This window comes from Notamacropus eugenii, chromosome 7, assembly GCF_028372415.1.
Source record: "Notamacropus eugenii isolate mMacEug1 chromosome 7, mMacEug1.pri_v2, whole genome shotgun sequence".
In the NCBI taxonomy this organism is placed as follows: Eukaryota; Metazoa; Chordata; class Mammalia; order Diprotodontia; family Macropodidae; genus Notamacropus; species Notamacropus eugenii.
In genome coordinates, this window is record NC_092878.1 from 38,957,446 (window position 1) to 38,976,041 (window position 18,596).

Consider the following 18,596-nt stretch of genomic DNA (forward strand, 5'->3'; position numbering starts at 1 on the left):
TTAAAATAATGTATTTTTCCAGTTTGTGAAAGATGTGATGAAAATGAACAGCAGTATGTGGTAACCCCATCAAAGTTTTGTCTACTGGTCAGACACTATATAATTTGTTTAAAATCTTTTTAGAACTATCTGATCTGCGTCACCTAGCTGGCGCAATTTTGTTTACCCCCATTAAAGCCTTTATTTTGTGTTTTCTTTTTAGGATTTTACTTAGGGGTGACTTTTTCTGGATTTTGGGAGAATAATGACACTGCTTGGTATGATATCACAAATAATATCTGCATTTACAATGACGATGAAGGTAACTTTTTTGGCCAGAGATTTCATTGGTAGCACTGTTATTCTCACCTCTTGATAACATATTAGGCAAGTCCGTTCCTGAGACTCAAGTTCATTTGTAAAGTAAGAAGTCTGAGTTAGTTGATTTCTAAGTTCAAACTTAACTCTAATAATTGATAAGTATAGAATCCCAAGGATTTTTGTGGTCTCATAGTATACCCGAGTACATTATTGCTTTATAATATCATAAGGGAAGAAACAGGAAATAAAGGGCTAGAGACACTGTAGCTCCCTGAAGGTTCACTGGCAAATCAGTCGAATTAGGTTTAGTCACCAAGAATTTTTGATTCCCAGGACTGAACTGTGCCAACACAACTAAGTCACATTTATCCAACTGCCATCTCTCTCCATCTATATCATGAAAAGGAAGCAAAACTATGAAAATAAATTCTGTTGATCCTGATCCCTGTGAATGTGTTTTCAATTTATAAATAAACTTATTGTTATTTTTCCTTCTTTAGCATGCCAAAAATCTTCACTTGTGGAAATTGTCTTAACAAATCATTATTTAGTGATCCTTACAACATTGGGCCTTTTCATAAGTTCAGATCTTCGTTATCCAAATGGTACTTTACAGGTATGTGTTTCATCTCTGTAGCTATCTGTCTTAGATATCACCTTGGTGTCAAGTAAAGAGATATATGAAGGGCATATTATATGGTGCCTCTTAGACCTTTGAGAAGGAAGCAAGGAACAAAGTAAAGAAACATGCGTTTATTAAACAATTTCTAAATACCAGCCACCATGTTAAGGACTAGGAATATATAAATACAAGTAAAATGAAAGGCCACATACTCAAGGAGCTTACATTCTATGCTGGGAAGACACAACATTAAAAACAGCTAAAAAACCTAGAAAGGAGCAGTGGGAAATTGAGGTACCAAGTATGAAGACATGATTTTGAAGTTTGGTAGCCAGGAACAGGACTGAGAAGGGAAGGAAGTCTAGGTTAGGCTGCTCTGCAAAATGGAGGCCCTAAGAGAAATTCACCAATGATGGAAGGATATTCCAGAGTGAGAAGGCCACAAAAGTAATTTTATATTATAAGGTGAGAAGACCCAGGTGCTAAGGGAAGTTCCATGGCAGATGCATAGTTTAAAAGTCCAGAAACTAAGAAGAGGGCAGGAAAGGGAATAAAGGTCAACTTGTGCCCCTCCACAAAACAGAGACTCCAAGAGATATATCTGTGAAGACATATAGACATTTCTATTTTTGTGGATAGAATCAGCCTCGCTGATGAAAATAATGCTAACTGTTCTTCATAAAATGTTCCTGCACAATCAAAACAACACTGAGACTCAACCTCCTACCTAGAAAACTAAAAAAAAAAAAAGACAAAAAAATGAGATATGTCAATGTTGGATTCATTATGGAAAGGTACTCTAGAATTGTCAAACCATTCTAGAAAGCAACTTGGAAATATGCTACGTGACTAAAATATCTGTACTTTTTGAGCTCAAGACCCCACTGCTAAGTATATACCTCAATGAAGTTAATACTAGAAATAAAGACTCCACTTAGGACTATTTGTAATAGCACTTCTTATAGCAACAAAACACTGGAAACAATGTAAATTACTATTGATTGGGGAATGGCTAAACAAATTAGGTCATAAGAATGGAGTACAATATTATTACACTGCATGATATGGTGAGAATGATGAACGTAGAGAAATACAGGAAAGTTTACATCAACTGATACAACGTGAAAGAGACCAAAGCTGTAAAAAAACATGCACCAGGACTATAAAATAAATAGAAAGAAAAATAGCAAAATAAAGTTGTTTCTGTTGAAGTTATAATGATCAAGTTTGGTCTCCCCCCAAAATATGAGAAGAACCTCGCTACTCTTCTTTATAAAGATGTGGAGGTTATGACTATTGAATGCTGCATATACTGATGACTTGACTGATATATTAGCTTTGCTGAACTTTTTTCTTTTCCTCTTTTTTATTGTTGGTTATAAGGGATGACTTTCTGAGAGGGATAAGACAGAAGGATATATTAAGAATTGTAGATAACGTAAATACGAAATGTATCAATAAAAATAAAACAAAGCATGCATACTCACTGAGAAGGTCAATACCCTATCGAAGGAAAACTGAATAGTTTACTTCAGAACTTGGTGTGATTTTGTTTGGGTAGGTTCACTTTATGAGGAATATTACCAGCTTTATTTTTACCTTCTTTCCAGATGTTTTCTCAAAGGGCGAAGAGACAGTTTTGCTCTGAAACACCATAAAACACATATATTAAACATTATCATGTCAGAATATAAAGCTGAGGCCTACAAGGAGTACAATAGGGAGTAAGGAAAAAATGTAGGAATAATGTTATGGGAAAAACTAGTTTAAGGACATAGAGGTGATTAGCATGGAAAATAGAAGACTAGTGATTGCTATCCTCAAGGATTTTAAGAGCTATCATGTTGGAAGGTGGTTTAGACTAATTCTCTTTAGCCCTTGAAAGTAGAAATATCAGAAAAAGCTAAAATAAAAAAGCAGATTTTAGCTGGATATAAGGAAAATCTTCCTTATAGTAGGGCAGTTGGAACTACCCTAGAGTGGAAGAGACAGAATGGTAAGTTTCCAACCACCAGTGGTCTTTCCTTGGAGGCTTTATGATTGTTTGTTGGGAATGTTTTTGTTGTTGAGGTGGGGGAATGACATCTTAATCACATACTAATTAGCCTAGATTGCCTTTGAAGTACCTTCCTTTTGGAAAATGAACAAAAAATTGTGATTTCAGAGTTAGAAAGTATGAAATCTGGGATGGTTATACATCCCGAGGGTTGAAGAAGAAGGTTAAGTAGTGGAGGGAGAGATAAAAACAGACCTGCATAATTTGGCAGTAGGTAGAGGCCAAAATTTAAATAGGCTAAACTTCCCTGGGTTGCAGATAGGTTTTTAGTGGCTCACTTTTAAAGTAAAGGTATAGTTAATGAGTAAACTTTTGCAAATAAACTACATTAAAAAAGGGAAATTTCAATTAATTGTGAATTACACTTATTTCTAAGGATTTTTATTTATCATGAAATTGCTTCTCTCAGACCAGAGATAATGGTTGATTGCCACAGGTCTTTTGACAAAGCGGAGAGAGTGCCCAGTAGCAATCCATTTGTCAAGCTACATGGCAGGCACAATAGTGACTAGTAGAAGACAGGTTATGTGGGGCATGAACCAAACATGCACCACATCTTTACTTTCTTTTACATCGTGGGCCAGCTGAAATCCTTAGGCAGGCTATATGTTGCATAGGCCTGCATTTAAATAACACAGCAATTAGAGAAGAGTTGGTAAGGAAAAAGATTCTCTAGGTGCACTTGGCAGGACAGATTTTCAATAATTTCCCTGACCTAATCCTCATAGGTGGTGGGGTAAAATTAGAAGAGTAAAATTTCGTAGTACATAGCTACCTCAGAAACCAACTCCAATGCCAGGTTGATCATCCCTTTATCTCTGTTACACTTTAAACCCACTTTGTGTCATCGTTTCCTTTCACATAGTTATATGATCATCTTTTATCTTTTCTTTTCATTTCTAGTTCTTAAGAGCGGAGTTTTGTGGTTTTAGCACGGTAAGACACCATACATTCCTGGGCCTGGAAAACGGAGTCTGGGTAGGGGAGATGGGTAGGAATTTGTTTTATAAACCCAAGAATAAATACATTTGACAATTTATATTTTAAAGAGAAAAAAATCAATTCCAGAAGATATAGATAAACTGGTTTGCAAATATTAGAAAAAAAAAGCAGATAATAAGTGTAAAGGATAAGCTGCAAGATACAGCGATCCAGTTGCAGGAAACTTGAGCCAAGACTTTTATTATAGCTGGAGGGTCTTGATATTGTCTTAAAGTATTGTTAGGATTTGGATCAGTGGGAAGGAGGGAGAAGAGCACTCCAGGTATGGAAAATAGTATGAGAAAATGAGCAAGAGTAAGCATGAAGAGTTTAAGGAATAGGAAGGTAACTCAGGATATGGTCCTCCTGACAGGTGGAATAAGAAGGATGATTATAATATGATCATGATAGTAGTAATAATTAATAATAGCATTTATATAGCACTTTAAGATTGGCAAAGCACTTTACATTTATCTCACTTGATCCTCACAATACACCTATGAAATAGGTGCTATTATTATCTTCATTTTACCTATGAGGAAACTGAGGCTGAGAAATGGAGTAACTTCCCAGGGTCCAACAACTCTTAAAGGTTTGCAGCAGGAAGATTTGAACTTGTGTTCTCCTGAATTTAGTTCTAGTATTCTATATATATCTGTATCTATTATAAAGGGCTTTGAGTCCCTAACTGCAGAACTAAACCTTGATCTGATGGGTAATGAGAAGGAGTTATCAGCTTTTCAATACAAATTAAAACAACTCTGGGGTACCATCTCACGCATAGCTAATTGGTTAAGATAACAAAAAGAAAATGAAAATGACAAATCCTAGAGAGAATGGGGGAAAATGGGTATACTAACGCACTATTGGTAGAATGGTGAACTTGGCATTTATCTCACTTGATCCTCATATGACATGATGAAAGCTATATTTTAGAAAGATTGGTCTGATAACTACATTTTCATCACTGATTTTTCTGAGAGGTCAAGGCTTGAGAGATTTATATGAAAGGGATTGGCCAGCAGTGTCAAATGCTGGAGAGATGACAGTGAGCACAAGTACAGAGGAAAGGGTCAACACTAGACTAGGACTTGATCTATTTGAGGTCTAGATCTTTTTCTGTTACTAACTAGTGTAATTTTGATCAAATTATTTAACCTCTCCGGGTTCTTCATTTGTAAAGTGAGATTGGAATGGGATAATCTCAAAAGTAAACTCCTAGATCTAACTTTCTGGGATTCTATAAGTCTGAAGAAATAGTTAGGTGACACAGTGGGTAGAGTGCTTGACTGAGAATCAGGAAGATTCATGTGCTTGAGTTAAAATCTGGTTTCAGACACTAACTGTGTGACCTTGGTCAAGTCACTTAACCCTGTTTGTCTCAATTTACTCACATGTAAAAATGAACCAGAGGAGTGTAGCACCAATGTGATACCCACAGCAGCCACTGTGGATATGCATGTGTATTTCCAAGGTAATTTCTCAAAATATAGACTCTGTTCCTCAAAGACGAAACCAAAAAGTTTATTCAGATACTAGAAAGCCAATTCCACCATGAGAACAAAGTACAAATAGACAGCTATCTCTGAGCCCTTCCTCTGTCAGGCCACCCCACAAACAAGCTCCCTTAAGGCAAAATGGCCCTCTCTCACTAAGGCTAGCTGCTCTGCTCTGCTTCCTCTCTCTCCCAGCTCCACTTCCCTCTCTCTCCCTGCACCTTTCCTGCTCCACCTTTCAGCGAGCTCCTTCCACCATCTGCTCCATGTGACTCAGGCTGTGGGCTGGACCAAAGCTCAAAGCCAGTCACTTGGGCCTATTAAGGGGCAGGGAAGATCTTCTAATTACCTTAACTTTACAAGGAGGAAATAGCAAACCATTTCATATTTTTGCCAAGAAAAGTACAAATTAGGGTCATAAAGAGTCAGATGTGAGAGAACCACAGGGATCAGATAGCAAAAAATTTCTGGCCATATGCAGTGAGGCAAAGAAGGCAGGAAGAACATCCTCCTTTTTTTCACTTTGGGAGAGAATTCTTATAAAATAGGTAGTAATCTTTGTTTCCTCACACAAACAATAAAAAGTAGTTTCCTGACAATGAAATTATCTCATCGACAGGCACTTTTCTAATAGAAGCAATTTTCCTAACCACAGCCTTTGTGCATGTGCTTTTTGACATAGACGTTTCTGGTATTGAGGATGACTTATTTTTTAATTTTTATTAATTCATTTAATTTTAATTTCTGAGTTCTCCTTCCTCTACCTGGAGGGCAAGAAAAACAAAGCCTATTACAAATATGTGTAGCCATACAAACTAAATATGTGCGCTAGTCATGTCCAAAAAAAAAGCAAAAGAAAGAAAAAAGAAAATATGCTCTGTTCTGCATTCTGAGTCTATCAGGTCTCTCCATCTGGAAGTGGCCAGCATGTTTCATCATGAATTCTTTGAAGTTGTGGTTAATCATTGTGCTGATCATAGTTATTAAGGGTTTTGAAGGGAATTACCTTTATATATTGATGTTAATTTATTTAGCCATTTTTTTCAATCATGTCCAACTCTTTGTGACCCCATTTGGTTTTTCTTGGCAAAGATACTGGAATGGTTTACTGCCTTCTCCAGCTCATTTTCACTGAGGCAAATAGGGCTAAGTGACTTGTCCAGGATCACACTGCTAATAAATGTTTGAGGCTGGATTTGAACTCAGAAAAATGAGTCTTTAGGATTGTCACTCCATCTACTATGCCAGGCTAGCTGCCCAATAGTACTGTTACTATTTAAATTGGTTTCTTGGATTTGCTCACTTCATTTTGCATTGATTTGCACAAGTTTTCCCAGATTTTTCTGAACCCATTCTCTTTATCATTTCTTATAGCACAATAGTATTTCATCACATTCATATACCTTACCTTGTTCAGCCATTCCCCAATTGAGGAACACTTTCTCAGTTTCCTATTCTTTCCCACTACAAAAAGAGCCACTATACATATCTTTGTACATATGTGTCCTTTCCTTCTTTCTTTGAGTTCTTTGTGTATAGGGCTATTGCTGGGTCAAAAGATACACATAGATTAGTAGTTTTTTTCGGCATAGTTTCAAACTGCCTTCTAGAATGGTTGGACCAGTTCACAGTTCTACCAACAGTGCATTAATGTAACCATTTTCTCTCATCCTCTCTAGGATTTGTCACTTTCATTTCCTTTTTGTTATCCTAACTAAGCAGATGTGTGTGAGATGGTACCTCAGAGCTGCTTTAATTTGTATTTCTCTAATTATTAGTGATTGAGACCGTTTTTTCATGTAATTATTAATAGCTTTGGTTTCTTCCTCTGAAAACTGCCTGTTCATATCCCTTAACCATTTAACGATTGATGAATGAGTCTTGTACATTTGAAAAATTTTCTTGTATATGTTAGAAATGATACTTTTATCAGAGAAACTTGCTGTAAAGATTTCCTCCTACTTTCCTACTTTTCTTCTAATTTTAGCTGCTCTGGCTTTGTGAAAATGCTTTCTATATAATTTTATGTAATCAAAATTATTCATTTTACCACTTGTGAATCTGTCTCTTTGGTCTCAAACTCTTTCTCTATTCATATATCTGACAGGTAATTTCTTCCATGTTTTACTAATTTGTGATTTATTATTATTTTTATTATAAAATTATTTACTATTATTTATTATTACTAATTTGACTATAAATAGTATTTTTTTCCAATTACATATACACACAATTTTTGAAATTTTTTAAAATAAAATTTTGAGTTCCAAATTTCTTCCCTTCTTCCTCTCCTTCTTCCCCTGAGAGGGTAAGCAATTTGACATAAGTTATATAGGTACAATGCTGTAAACTATATTTCCATGTTAGTCATGTTGTGAAATGAGAATGAAAAAAATGAGGAGAAAAAGCCATGACAAAAATACAGTGAAAATGGTATGCTTTAATCTATATTAGGACTCAATCAATTCTTTCTCTGGATATGGATAGCATTTTCTATCTTGAGTCTTTTGGAATTGTCTTGGATCGTTATATTTCTGAGAAGATGTAGGTCAGTCATGGTTGATAATCATGCATTGTTGCTGTGGTTATGTACAAAGTTCTCCTGGTTCTGTTCACTTCATTCTGTATTAGTTCATGCAAGTTTTTCTAGGTTTTTCTGAGAACTGCCTGATCTTGATTTCTTATAACACAATAGCTTTTCTTTACATTCATATACCACGATTTGTTCAGCTATTCCCCAGCTGAAGGGCGTCTTCTCAATTTCCAATTATTGTTTTTGTCACCACAAAAAGAGTTGCTATAAATATTTTTTGTACATATAGGTTCTTTTCTCTTTTTAATAATCTTTCCGGGATACAGAGCTAGTAGTGGTATTGCTGGATCAAAGGGCAGGCGCAATTTTATAGACCTTTGGGCATAGTTCCAAATTGCACTTCAGAATAGTTGAATCAGTTCACCACTCCACCAACAGTGCTTCTGTGTCCCAATTTTACCACATCATCTCCCACATTTATCATTTTCCTTTTCTGTCATATTATCCAATCTGATACTTGTGAAGTGGTGCTTCAGAGTGCTTAAATTTTCATTTCTCTAATCAACAGTGATTGAGAGCATTTTTTCATATGACTAGAGACAGCTTTGATTTCTTTATCTGAAAACTGCCTGTTCATATCTTTTGGCCATTTATCAACATTATAGATTTGGTCAGGTTTTCCTATATATTTAAGAAATGAGAACTTTATCAAAGGTACTTGCTGTTAAAATGGTTTCCCGGCTCTTTGTTTTCCTTCTACTTTTGGTTGTATTGGTTTTGTTTGTGCTAACCCTTTTAAATTTAATGTAATCAAAATTATCCATTTTATATCTCATAATGTTCTCTGTCTCTTTTTTTCATCATAAATTCTTCCCCTTCTTCATAGATCTGACAGGTAAGCTATTCCTTGCTCTTCTTTCTTTAAAAATTTTAATTCAGTATTTAAATTTTTCAATTACATGTGAAAACAATTTGAACGTTCTTTTTGATCAAATTTTGAGTTCCAAGTTTTCTCCCTTCTTCTTCTTTCTTCTCCTCCCCTACCGCTGCCCATCACCATTGACAAGGGAAGCAATTTGACATGCTATATTTGTGTAGTTATGTAAAACACATTTCAATGTCAATCATGCTGTGAAAGAAAACACAGCCAAAAAGCCAAGAAAAATAAAAAGTATCTTTGATCTTTATTCAGGCTCAACCAGTTTTTTCTCTGGAGATGGACAACACTTTTCATCATAAATCCTACAGAATTGTCTTGGATCATTGTATTGCTAAGGCTAGCTAAGTTATTCATAGTAGATCATTGTACAATATTGCTGTAACTGTATGCAATGTTCTCCTGGTTCTGTTCATTTCACTTTGCATCAGTTCATGCAAGTCTTTCCATGTTTTTCTGAGAGCATCCTACTCATCATTTCCATCTCAATCATATACAACAACTTGTTTAGTCATTCTTTAGTTTATGGACATCCCCTCAATTTCCAATTTTTTGCCACCACTAAAAGAGCTGCTATAAATATTTTTAGTACACATATACCCTTTTCATTTTTTTATCTCTTTGGGATACAGATCTAATAGTGATATTTCTTGGTCAAAGTGTGTACATGGTTTCATAGCCCTTTGGGCTTAGTTCCAAATTTCCAAATAGGTAAACAGCTTCATCAAGAGTACATTAATTGGTGTTTTAATTTTCCCACATCTTTTCCAACACTTGTCATTTTCATTTTCTGTCATTTTACTCAATCTGACAGTTTTAATCATAGTTTTAATTTGCATTTCTCTCAGTAGTGATTTAGAGCATTTTTTTCAATATGACAATAGATAGGATCAAAATATTTTGGAGACACCCTGTTGTGATTAGTGAAATTTTGCTATTTAAGGTAAAAATTCTTGAGACTGCAGTTTATTGGTGTTTTGAGTTTTGATTACAGGGACAGTTGTCTGAATTGTCATGGAGCCAAGAGTAAAAAAATGGCAGGAAATGCTAAAGGTGAATGTCTATGCCTGGGAAATGTTTTGGGGATGACCTTGAACAAAACCTAGGTAGAATTCCCTTAACACTATTTCTCCATTGTACTCTTTCCTTTCTGAAAGGAAAATTTTCGTCTGGTTCATCCTGCTTTGACACACTATAACTACAGCGTCAGATATGACTCATGCCTGGAATCAAATAGATGTAAGGGAGTTTTTTCCTCTTGTTATGATATATTGCATTATTATAGCTATGTCCCTCTTCTTGCTTTTATAGTAAATTTCTTTAATCAAGAAGCTTTGTAAGTACAATATTAAATTTATTAAATAATAGATCAATACTGGAACATCTCTGTTACTATAATGGGATTCAAGTGTGAATACTTCACAATTATATTTATGACCAAAATATAACATAGGGCTGATATCCTCCTAAGAGAGAAATGATTAGACAAGGTAATAAAGGTGTAATGTAAAAGCTTTCTTATTAAATGGGATAGGGGAATTAGACTGTTTTCTCTGAGAAATATATATATATATATATATATATATATATATATATATATATATACACATATATATACATATATATACATATATATATACGTATATATATATATATATGATGATGATGGCTTCCAAATTTATCTACCATGGAAATTCAGACTATTCAAGTATGGTTTGTTAAGAAGGTAGTATTAAGGATTAATTGGATTTTAAAGGAAGTGAAATTATTTTCCCAATTTTTTAAAAAGTAGCTGATAATTTAAAAGGCAGAAGAGTTCATTTCAGTCAGACCCTCATAAATTTTGAAAAGATTCTTATATCAGTTACAGGATTTAGGTAAGGATAGAAACAACAAGGGAAATATAGACTGAAATTCTCTGCAGTTTCAAAACTGAAGAATCAGAATCATCTAGGAACCTGAGATTTGGAACAAGAGAACCAGAGCCCTATTTACAGTTGTCCTGAGGATAAAGCATGTTGTCCAAGAAAAGATATCTAGGGATCAGACAACTACTTGAAACATCTGAGACTATCCTTTTTGCACACTCTGTTCCCCTAACCTTCTATTTTTGCCTACTCTGTTTGATTCCATTCCTCTGTTAAATAGGACTTGATGTTAATGTTTAAATTTTCTTGGGTACTTTGGTGACATGTAAATCTCCCTTCTCAGAACTAGTCCATTGTGAACCTTCTAGGTAGTGTGATATATACCTGACAATGTAATTATTCAATGATAGGAATTGTGAGAAAAAAACTTTATTGCATTGTTTGAAACTAACCCTGTGTGGCTGGAAAACTGAACCACCTGTAGGTGCTGTGATGGACACTGTTGATGTCTGAATAGTTTGTAGCATACTTAAAAAAAAAACAACTTTACTTCTCTTGATTTTTTTGGGTCTGTTTTCTTTCACAACATGACTATTATGAAAATGTTTTGCATGACCACACACACACACACACACACTCACACACACATATATATAAAACCTACATGTAATTGCTTGCCTTCTCAGTGAATGGGGGGGGTGAGGAGGGAGGAAGGGAGAGAATTATGAAATCAAAATTTAAAAAAATGAGTGTTAAAAATTGTTTTTACGTGTAACTGGGGAAAAATAAAATACTAAAAAAATCAAAAGACAGTTAAAGACTTTTCGTTGTTTTAGCATTTAGTGAATCTATGTTTAATATTGATATTACTTCATTGTCAATGGTACATTTTAGCAAGATATAGTCTCTTCTCTTGTCTCTTTCAATTGTCTCTATTTTTGCTTTTGCTTTGTCTGATATAAAGATCGCTGCACCTGCTTTCTTTTTACTTCAGTTGAAGTACAGTGAAAATGCTGAGGTATAATAGGTATACTGAAGTATAATAGATTCTGCTTTTTACTTTTAACCTTTTACTTTTATTCTTTGTGCATCTCACTCTTTCAAGCGTGTTTCTTGTAAACAATATATTGTAGGATTCTGATTTTTACCTACTTTCCAATCCACTTCTATTTTATGGGAGAGTTCATTCCATTTACATTCATAATTATGATGAATATTTGTGTATTTCCCTCCATCCTATTTGCTCCCCATTTATATTTCTCTCTCTTTTTCCTTTCACCCTGTCCCTTCTCACTACAGTTTTGCTTTTGACTGCTGCCTCCCTCTATTGACCCTCCCTTTTTCTTGTCCCCCTCCCTTTCTACTCCCTATTGGGTAAGATAGATTTCTCTCCCCAATTGAGTGTGTATGTTATTTCCTCTTTGAGTCAAATCTGATGAGAATAAGGTTCAAGCAATGATCACTGCCCCATTTTCTTCTTTTCCTCCACTGTAATTGGACTTTTACACCTCTTCATGAAATAAAATTTTCTTCATTTTACATCTCATTTCCCTCTTCTCCCAGCTCAATCCTCTTTCTTACCTCTTAATATTTTTATATCACCCATGAAACTTAACCCCCTACACCCTCTGTCTGTGTATACTCCTTCTAACTGCCCTAGTATACATAAAATTCTTTTTTTTGTAAAAAACCTTTTATTTATTGACATTTAAAATATTTTAATACTTTGTTTTCCCAAATTATGTATAAAACCAATTTTGATAGTCTCGTTTTTTTTAATTGAGCTCCCTCTTATTGGTGGTAGAGGCCTTATGGTTGGCCTTCTGTGCTGCTGGCCTGCTGAGTTGTGACTAGAGCCTCAGTTGCTAATCTGTCCTGGGACTAGGCTTGCCCAGATACTCCCTGTGCTGGACTGGGCTCCCCTTTTACTGAAGTAAGACAGACCTTTCCTGCAGTCCTTCTAAGTTATCATGGACTGGAAAATTGTTTCACCCTGTCCTTTTGTACGTTCTGTCACTCCAGAATTAGTTTGGAGGTTTGATTTAAAGTTGTTTGATGGGAAATTGAAGAGAGTCCAGGCAACTTTCTGACTTTTCTCTGCAATCTTGTCTCTGTGTCCTTCTCTGTCACTCTTTGTATCTAAATCATGTTCACATTTTGAGCTTATTCCTAACAGCTTTTTTTGTCAGTATGACAGACTGCTCAAGCAATTGTTTTGTTCTTGCCCCAGTACTTTGGATCTTTGGGTTTATTCCTAGGTTACTGTGCTCATTTACTTTTGCGTATTGTGTACCCAATCTATTCCACCCAGATCAGCTTCTCTATTTCTTCCAAAGTACCAATTTGTTTCTGACAATTACAGTTTTGTAGTATAGTTTGAGATCAGATACTATTCAATTTTTCTTTTCATTGATTCCCTTGATAATCTTGACCTTTTGTTTCTCCATGTGATTTAATTGGTATGGCACTGAATAAAAGTATATTAATTTAGGTAATACTGTCATTTTATTTGCATTGGCTCAGCTTAACCTTCCCTAATTTTTACAAGAATCCAGACATCTATCTACCCATTTTGCATTAATGAATTATAAAAGAGAGATGCCCATATTCCAGTATTCCCAATCCTATTTTTTTAATACAGTCTACTTACTGGTTATGTTTGACATAAAGACACTGAGGAAAGAAACATTTAGACTACTCTAGGATTCTTATTAAGGCACAGACAATCCAGAACAGGACAGGAGCAGTAGAGCATATCTTGTATTTTCCATCCCCATCTTAACTAGTACAATATTGGTCACAGATGAATGGCTCAGTAAAAACTATTTTTTTTTAAAACATTCATTTATTTTTTGTTTGTTTTTGATGAGAATACCAAAGTTAGGGCTCCCTGTGATTCCTAATTAACTCCTTAACTCAGTCAATGAGTTGCCCAAGGCATTGAGATATTAGTCATCTTTCTCAGGGTGATACAGACAGTATGAGTCATAGGGCTAGACTTGATTGCAGGTCTTCTTGACTCTGAAACCAGGCACACTCCATTCTTCTTCCTCTCATCTACTTAGTACCATTATAAAATTACGTATGTATGATGATAACATAACAGTTCACACATATGTAATACTTCATATTTACAAAGCACATAAATGTATGAGATACATAGGCACAGGAAATATTGTCATTCCAATTTCATAGATGAGAATATTGAGGTTCAGAGAGGTTAAATGACTTATACAGGGTCACACAAAGTAAATGATGAAAATAAAACTCAAATGTGTCCTTCAAAATATATTCCAAACTACCATTTGTGGAAACATAACAATTACCTAATAGGATGACATCACATGCTCAGATGTACAATCCCCCCCGTAATGCTTTCTCCCCGACTTCGCACAGGAGAATAATTATGAAATGACTAGAGTACAGGGGATCATTGAGATTAGCTTTTTACCAAGGGGTCCACATCATCCAACAAAGATGTTTTTGTTTTATTTTTAAAGTTCTTTAAGTACCATGTTCTCCATTAATGACCTTTAATAGTTTCATTTGGAAATCAAAAAGTTATTCATCATTTATTTATTCAACAAACAATTATGGTAAGCTAGGGAAGACATTATGATAGTTACAGATAAACTAAAAAATATGTAACTACAGCTAGAACTATATATACATACACATATGTGATGGATGTATTATATATTGTGTCTCCTTACATATTATCTTTTCTGTATACATTTTGTCTCCAAATTATGCATGTACATGCAATTTTATAATTATATTTTTATATTATATATTCTAGAAATATAGAATGTATGGTTTCACACACACACATATGTGAAATTTGATCTATATAAGCCTTCTATATAGGAGACTAGGATAATATTGTTGTCTCCATTTTACAAATGAAGAAACTAATGCTCAAGATGTTTAAGTGACAAGCCTATAGTCACACAATTAGTAAGTGGTGGAGCCATGACTCGAACCTAGATCTTTTAACTTTGAATACAACCCTTTCTCAAATATACTTTAGCTTCTATACTATAGGGCATAAGGTCATATGTCCTAAGAGATAAACAAAGGACTATTAGAACCCAAAATAGGAAAAGATTACTTTTGTTGTATGGGATCAAAGAGACATAGGACAGAGGGATAGGATTTATAGCCAGGTGACCTTGGCTTGGATATGACACCGATTAGCTTGTGAGACCATGGGCAAGCTATCCAACCTTTCTCATTCTTTTTTTTCCCTCCTGTATAATATATATATATATATATATATATAAAATCATACTTCCTATCTAAAAAGGCTGTTGTGAAGAGTATCAAGAAAGAATAGACATGCAAGTAATTATTATCCATGGTGGAACTAAAACAAAAGTTACTTTACATATTGTTTTCAAAGAGTTTTTAATAGAATCCTGAAGTGATACTAATGGTAAACTGGTCCTGGGGCCCATAAAGGCGCCTTGCATTTGAGGAACATGGGTAGGGGGGCCCACACTTTAAAGAAATAAGGAACAAAAGATATATTTTTAGCCAATTTGTTAGACATGTAATAGCAATTGATTTTAGTTGCCTCAAGAAAATGTTAGGTAGGCATGGGCCATTCCCAAAACCTGTCTCAGTAATTTTATCTCTTATTTAGCCTCTTCCATCTTTTTATTTCATATTGTCCAGTTTCTATACCTTTTTCTTTTCTGGGTATATTTTTGTCTCCTCTCATCCCAGTTCTTCAATAAATCTTTGGACGATTTTTAATAATTTTGTCAGTTTCTTCTCTTAAATCTACAGTGTAACTGCAAAATATGTTCTCTTTTTGTTTTTAATAGGAAGATTTTGTTTCAGCAAGACTATGGTATAAAGAATTGTGTTTAGCTAACCAAGAAGATTTTGAAGGTAAATTTCTATCAAATAAATTTGTATATACATTATAATCTAAATAAAAATAAGAGTTTATAATAATGATGTATTGCTGTGCTTCAGCTACTTGGCATAATCTTCTAAAGTCTTGAATAATATCTATTAATGAGTAAGTATTGTAAGATAGTTTTGAAGCTTAAAAAATTATAATCCAAAATGCATTAACTACTTGAACCCCATAACCTTTGGAAGTATACAGCATACTTATAATTTATCACTTTCTTATTTTCAGATGATTACCTTGCTATCACCTTTGAGAAAAGTAGAACCATTAGTCAGGTAAACTATTGCCTTAAAAGAAGGTAAGAAGTTTGGTTGTGAATGCTTTTTAAAAAGTAGACCACCCTTAACTGAGAAAAATTTCAGCTTTCCTGATTAGAAAGCTTATCATTCTTTGTTTCTAATTATGAAAATTTTGCATTACTGAGGTTAAGAATGTGTCAAGATGTTAGTAAAGCACTAACTAGATGTGTCAAGATATTAATAAAATGCTAACTAGCTTTCCATCATGGAGAGGCAATCCACAACACTCATTGGACTCACTTCATATTTACAACTAGGCTTAGTAATAACCCATGTTTTCAGGATCAAACTAGAACACAATAGAACAGTAGTTTAATTCACAGACCAATAAGGCTGGTGATATCGAATAGGGCATTTTATATGAAGTGTATCTCTAACTTTTATTTCCTTTTTTATTTGGTAGATGGATACTTGTTTTTTTAGTTCTGCTCCATTTAGTAAATGGAAAGCTTGCCGCCCCTCCCAGAGAAGAGGTAGGAGAAGATATCAGGGTCAACTGTTGTCATTTCTTATTGACCATGAATTGAAAAATGCCATCTACCTTTATTACAAAAAGGTATGTTCTGTAACCTCAAGATGATTTCTTTCTTCTTTTTCTTTTTTTCTTGGCAAATCTCTTAGCAATGAAAATTCACAAGATCATTTTCAAGTTTAAATTTATGCTTCATGGCAATATTACATAGTTGAATTGCAATTACACAATTACAATTGCAGAATTAAGATCAATAATCCTACACACACAATGTATTTTAGACATTGTCTACCTAGAATCAGAAATTTAGAATTAGAAAGAACTTGAGAGGCGGAGCCAAGATGGTGGAGTAGAAAGACACACATACGCTAGCTCCAAACCCACAGCCCATAAAATATCTGTAAAAAAGAACTCCCAACAAATTCTGGAGCAGCAGAAGCCACAGAACAATGGAGTGGAGGAGATTTCTGTCCCAGAGAGCCCTGAAAACCTCTTGCAAAAGGTCCGTTGCACCCGGACCCGGAGCCGAGCCCAGCCCTGCCTTGGCTGCATGGCACTAAGAGGAGCAGATCCGAGCAGGTTCCAAGGATGGAATCTCCAGTGACCACGCAGGTCCCTCCACCCACAGGCCCCAAAGGTTGGTGAGAGGGTCTTCTCAGCTTGCCAAGAGGGGAGTGAGGTGCCCCCATAATTCAGGCCCCCTTGGGAGGCAGCAGTCTCCCCCAAGGAGACAGGAGCCAGGATCCATTGTTGAAGGTCTCTGCATAAACCCCCTGAAGGAACTGAGCCCCGTGTGTGGCAGCCCTGCCCCCACCTGAGCACCTGAACTGAATCTTACACTGAATAGCAGCCTCACCTCCGCCAAAAGACCTGAGGCTGGGAAGCAGCATTTGAATCTCAGACCCCAAGCACTGGCTGGGCAGATTTGGAGGCAAAGTGGTGTGAAGAGAATATTCAGAAGTCAAGTCACTGGCTGGGAAAATGCCCAGAAAAGGGAAAAAAAATAAGACTATAGAAGGTTACTTGCTTGGTGAACAGGTATTTCCTCCCTTCCTTTCTGATGAGGAAGAACAATGCTTACCATCAGGGAAAGACACAGAAGTCAAGGCTTCTGTATCCCAGCCCACCCAATGAGCTCAGGCCATGGAAGAGCTCAAAAAGGATTTTGAAAATCAAGTTAGAGAGGTGGAGAAAAAACTGGGAAGAGAAATGAGAGAGATGCAAGTAAAGCATGAAAAGCACATCAGCACCCTGCTAAAGGAGACCCAAAAAAATGCTGAAGAGAATAACACCTTGAAAAATAGGCTAACTCAACTGGCAAAAGAGGTTCAAAAATCCAATGAGGAGAAGAATGCTTTAAAAAGCAGAATTAGCCAAATGGAAAAGGAGGTTCAAAAGCTCACTGAAGAAAATAGTTCTTTCAAAATTAGAATGGAACACATGGAGGCCAATGACTTCATGAGAAACCAAGAAATCACAAAACAAAACCAAAAGAATGAAAAAATGGAAGATAATGCGAAATATCTCATTGGAAAAACAATTGACCTGGAAAATAGATCCAAGAGAGACAATTTAAAAATTATGGGCCTACCTGAAAGCCATGATCAAAAAAAGAGCCTAGACATCATCTTTCATGAAATTATCAAGGAAAACTGCCCTGAGATTTTAGAACCAGAGGGCGAAATAAGTATCCAAGGAATCCACAGATCACCACCTGAAAGAGATCCAAAAAGAGAAACTTCTAGGAACATTGTGGCCAAATTCCAGAGTTCCCAGGTCAAGGAGAAAATATTGCAAGCAGCTAGAAAGAAACAATTCAAGTATTGTGGAAATACAATCAGGATAACACAAGATCTAGCAGCTTCTACATTAAGGGATCAAAGGGGGTGGAATAGGATATTCCAGAAGTCAAAGGAACTAGGACTAAAACTAAGAATCACCTACCCAGCAAAACTGAGTATAATACTTCAGGGGAAAAATTGGTCTTTCAATGAAATAGAGGACTTTCAAGCATTCTTGATGAAAAGACCAGAGCTGAAAAGAAAATTTGACTTTCAAACACAAGAATGAAGAGAAGCATGAAAAGGTAAACAGCAAAGAGAAGTCAT

General features: G+C 35.3%; 1 protein-coding gene across 2 annotated transcripts in view; it reads left to right on the plus strand.

Annotated features, from left to right (window-relative positions):
• Positions 1–18,596, plus strand: part of LOC140513412 (cation channel sperm-associated auxiliary subunit beta-like) — a 257,769-nt gene that overhangs the window by 75,077 nt on the left and 164,096 nt on the right. For both annotated transcript variants that reach the window (XM_072623090.1, XM_072623091.1), the window contains 6 exons: positions 203–301; positions 801–916; positions 3,882–3,914; positions 15,623–15,689; positions 15,946–15,992; positions 16,420–16,572. In XM_072623090.1, coding sequence (XP_072479191.1) covers positions 203–301; positions 801–916; positions 3,882–3,914; positions 15,623–15,689; positions 15,946–15,992; positions 16,420–16,572 — 515 coding nt within the window. The remainder of the gene's footprint in view (positions 1–202; positions 302–800; positions 917–3,881; positions 3,915–15,622; positions 15,690–15,945; positions 15,993–16,419; positions 16,573–18,596) is intronic.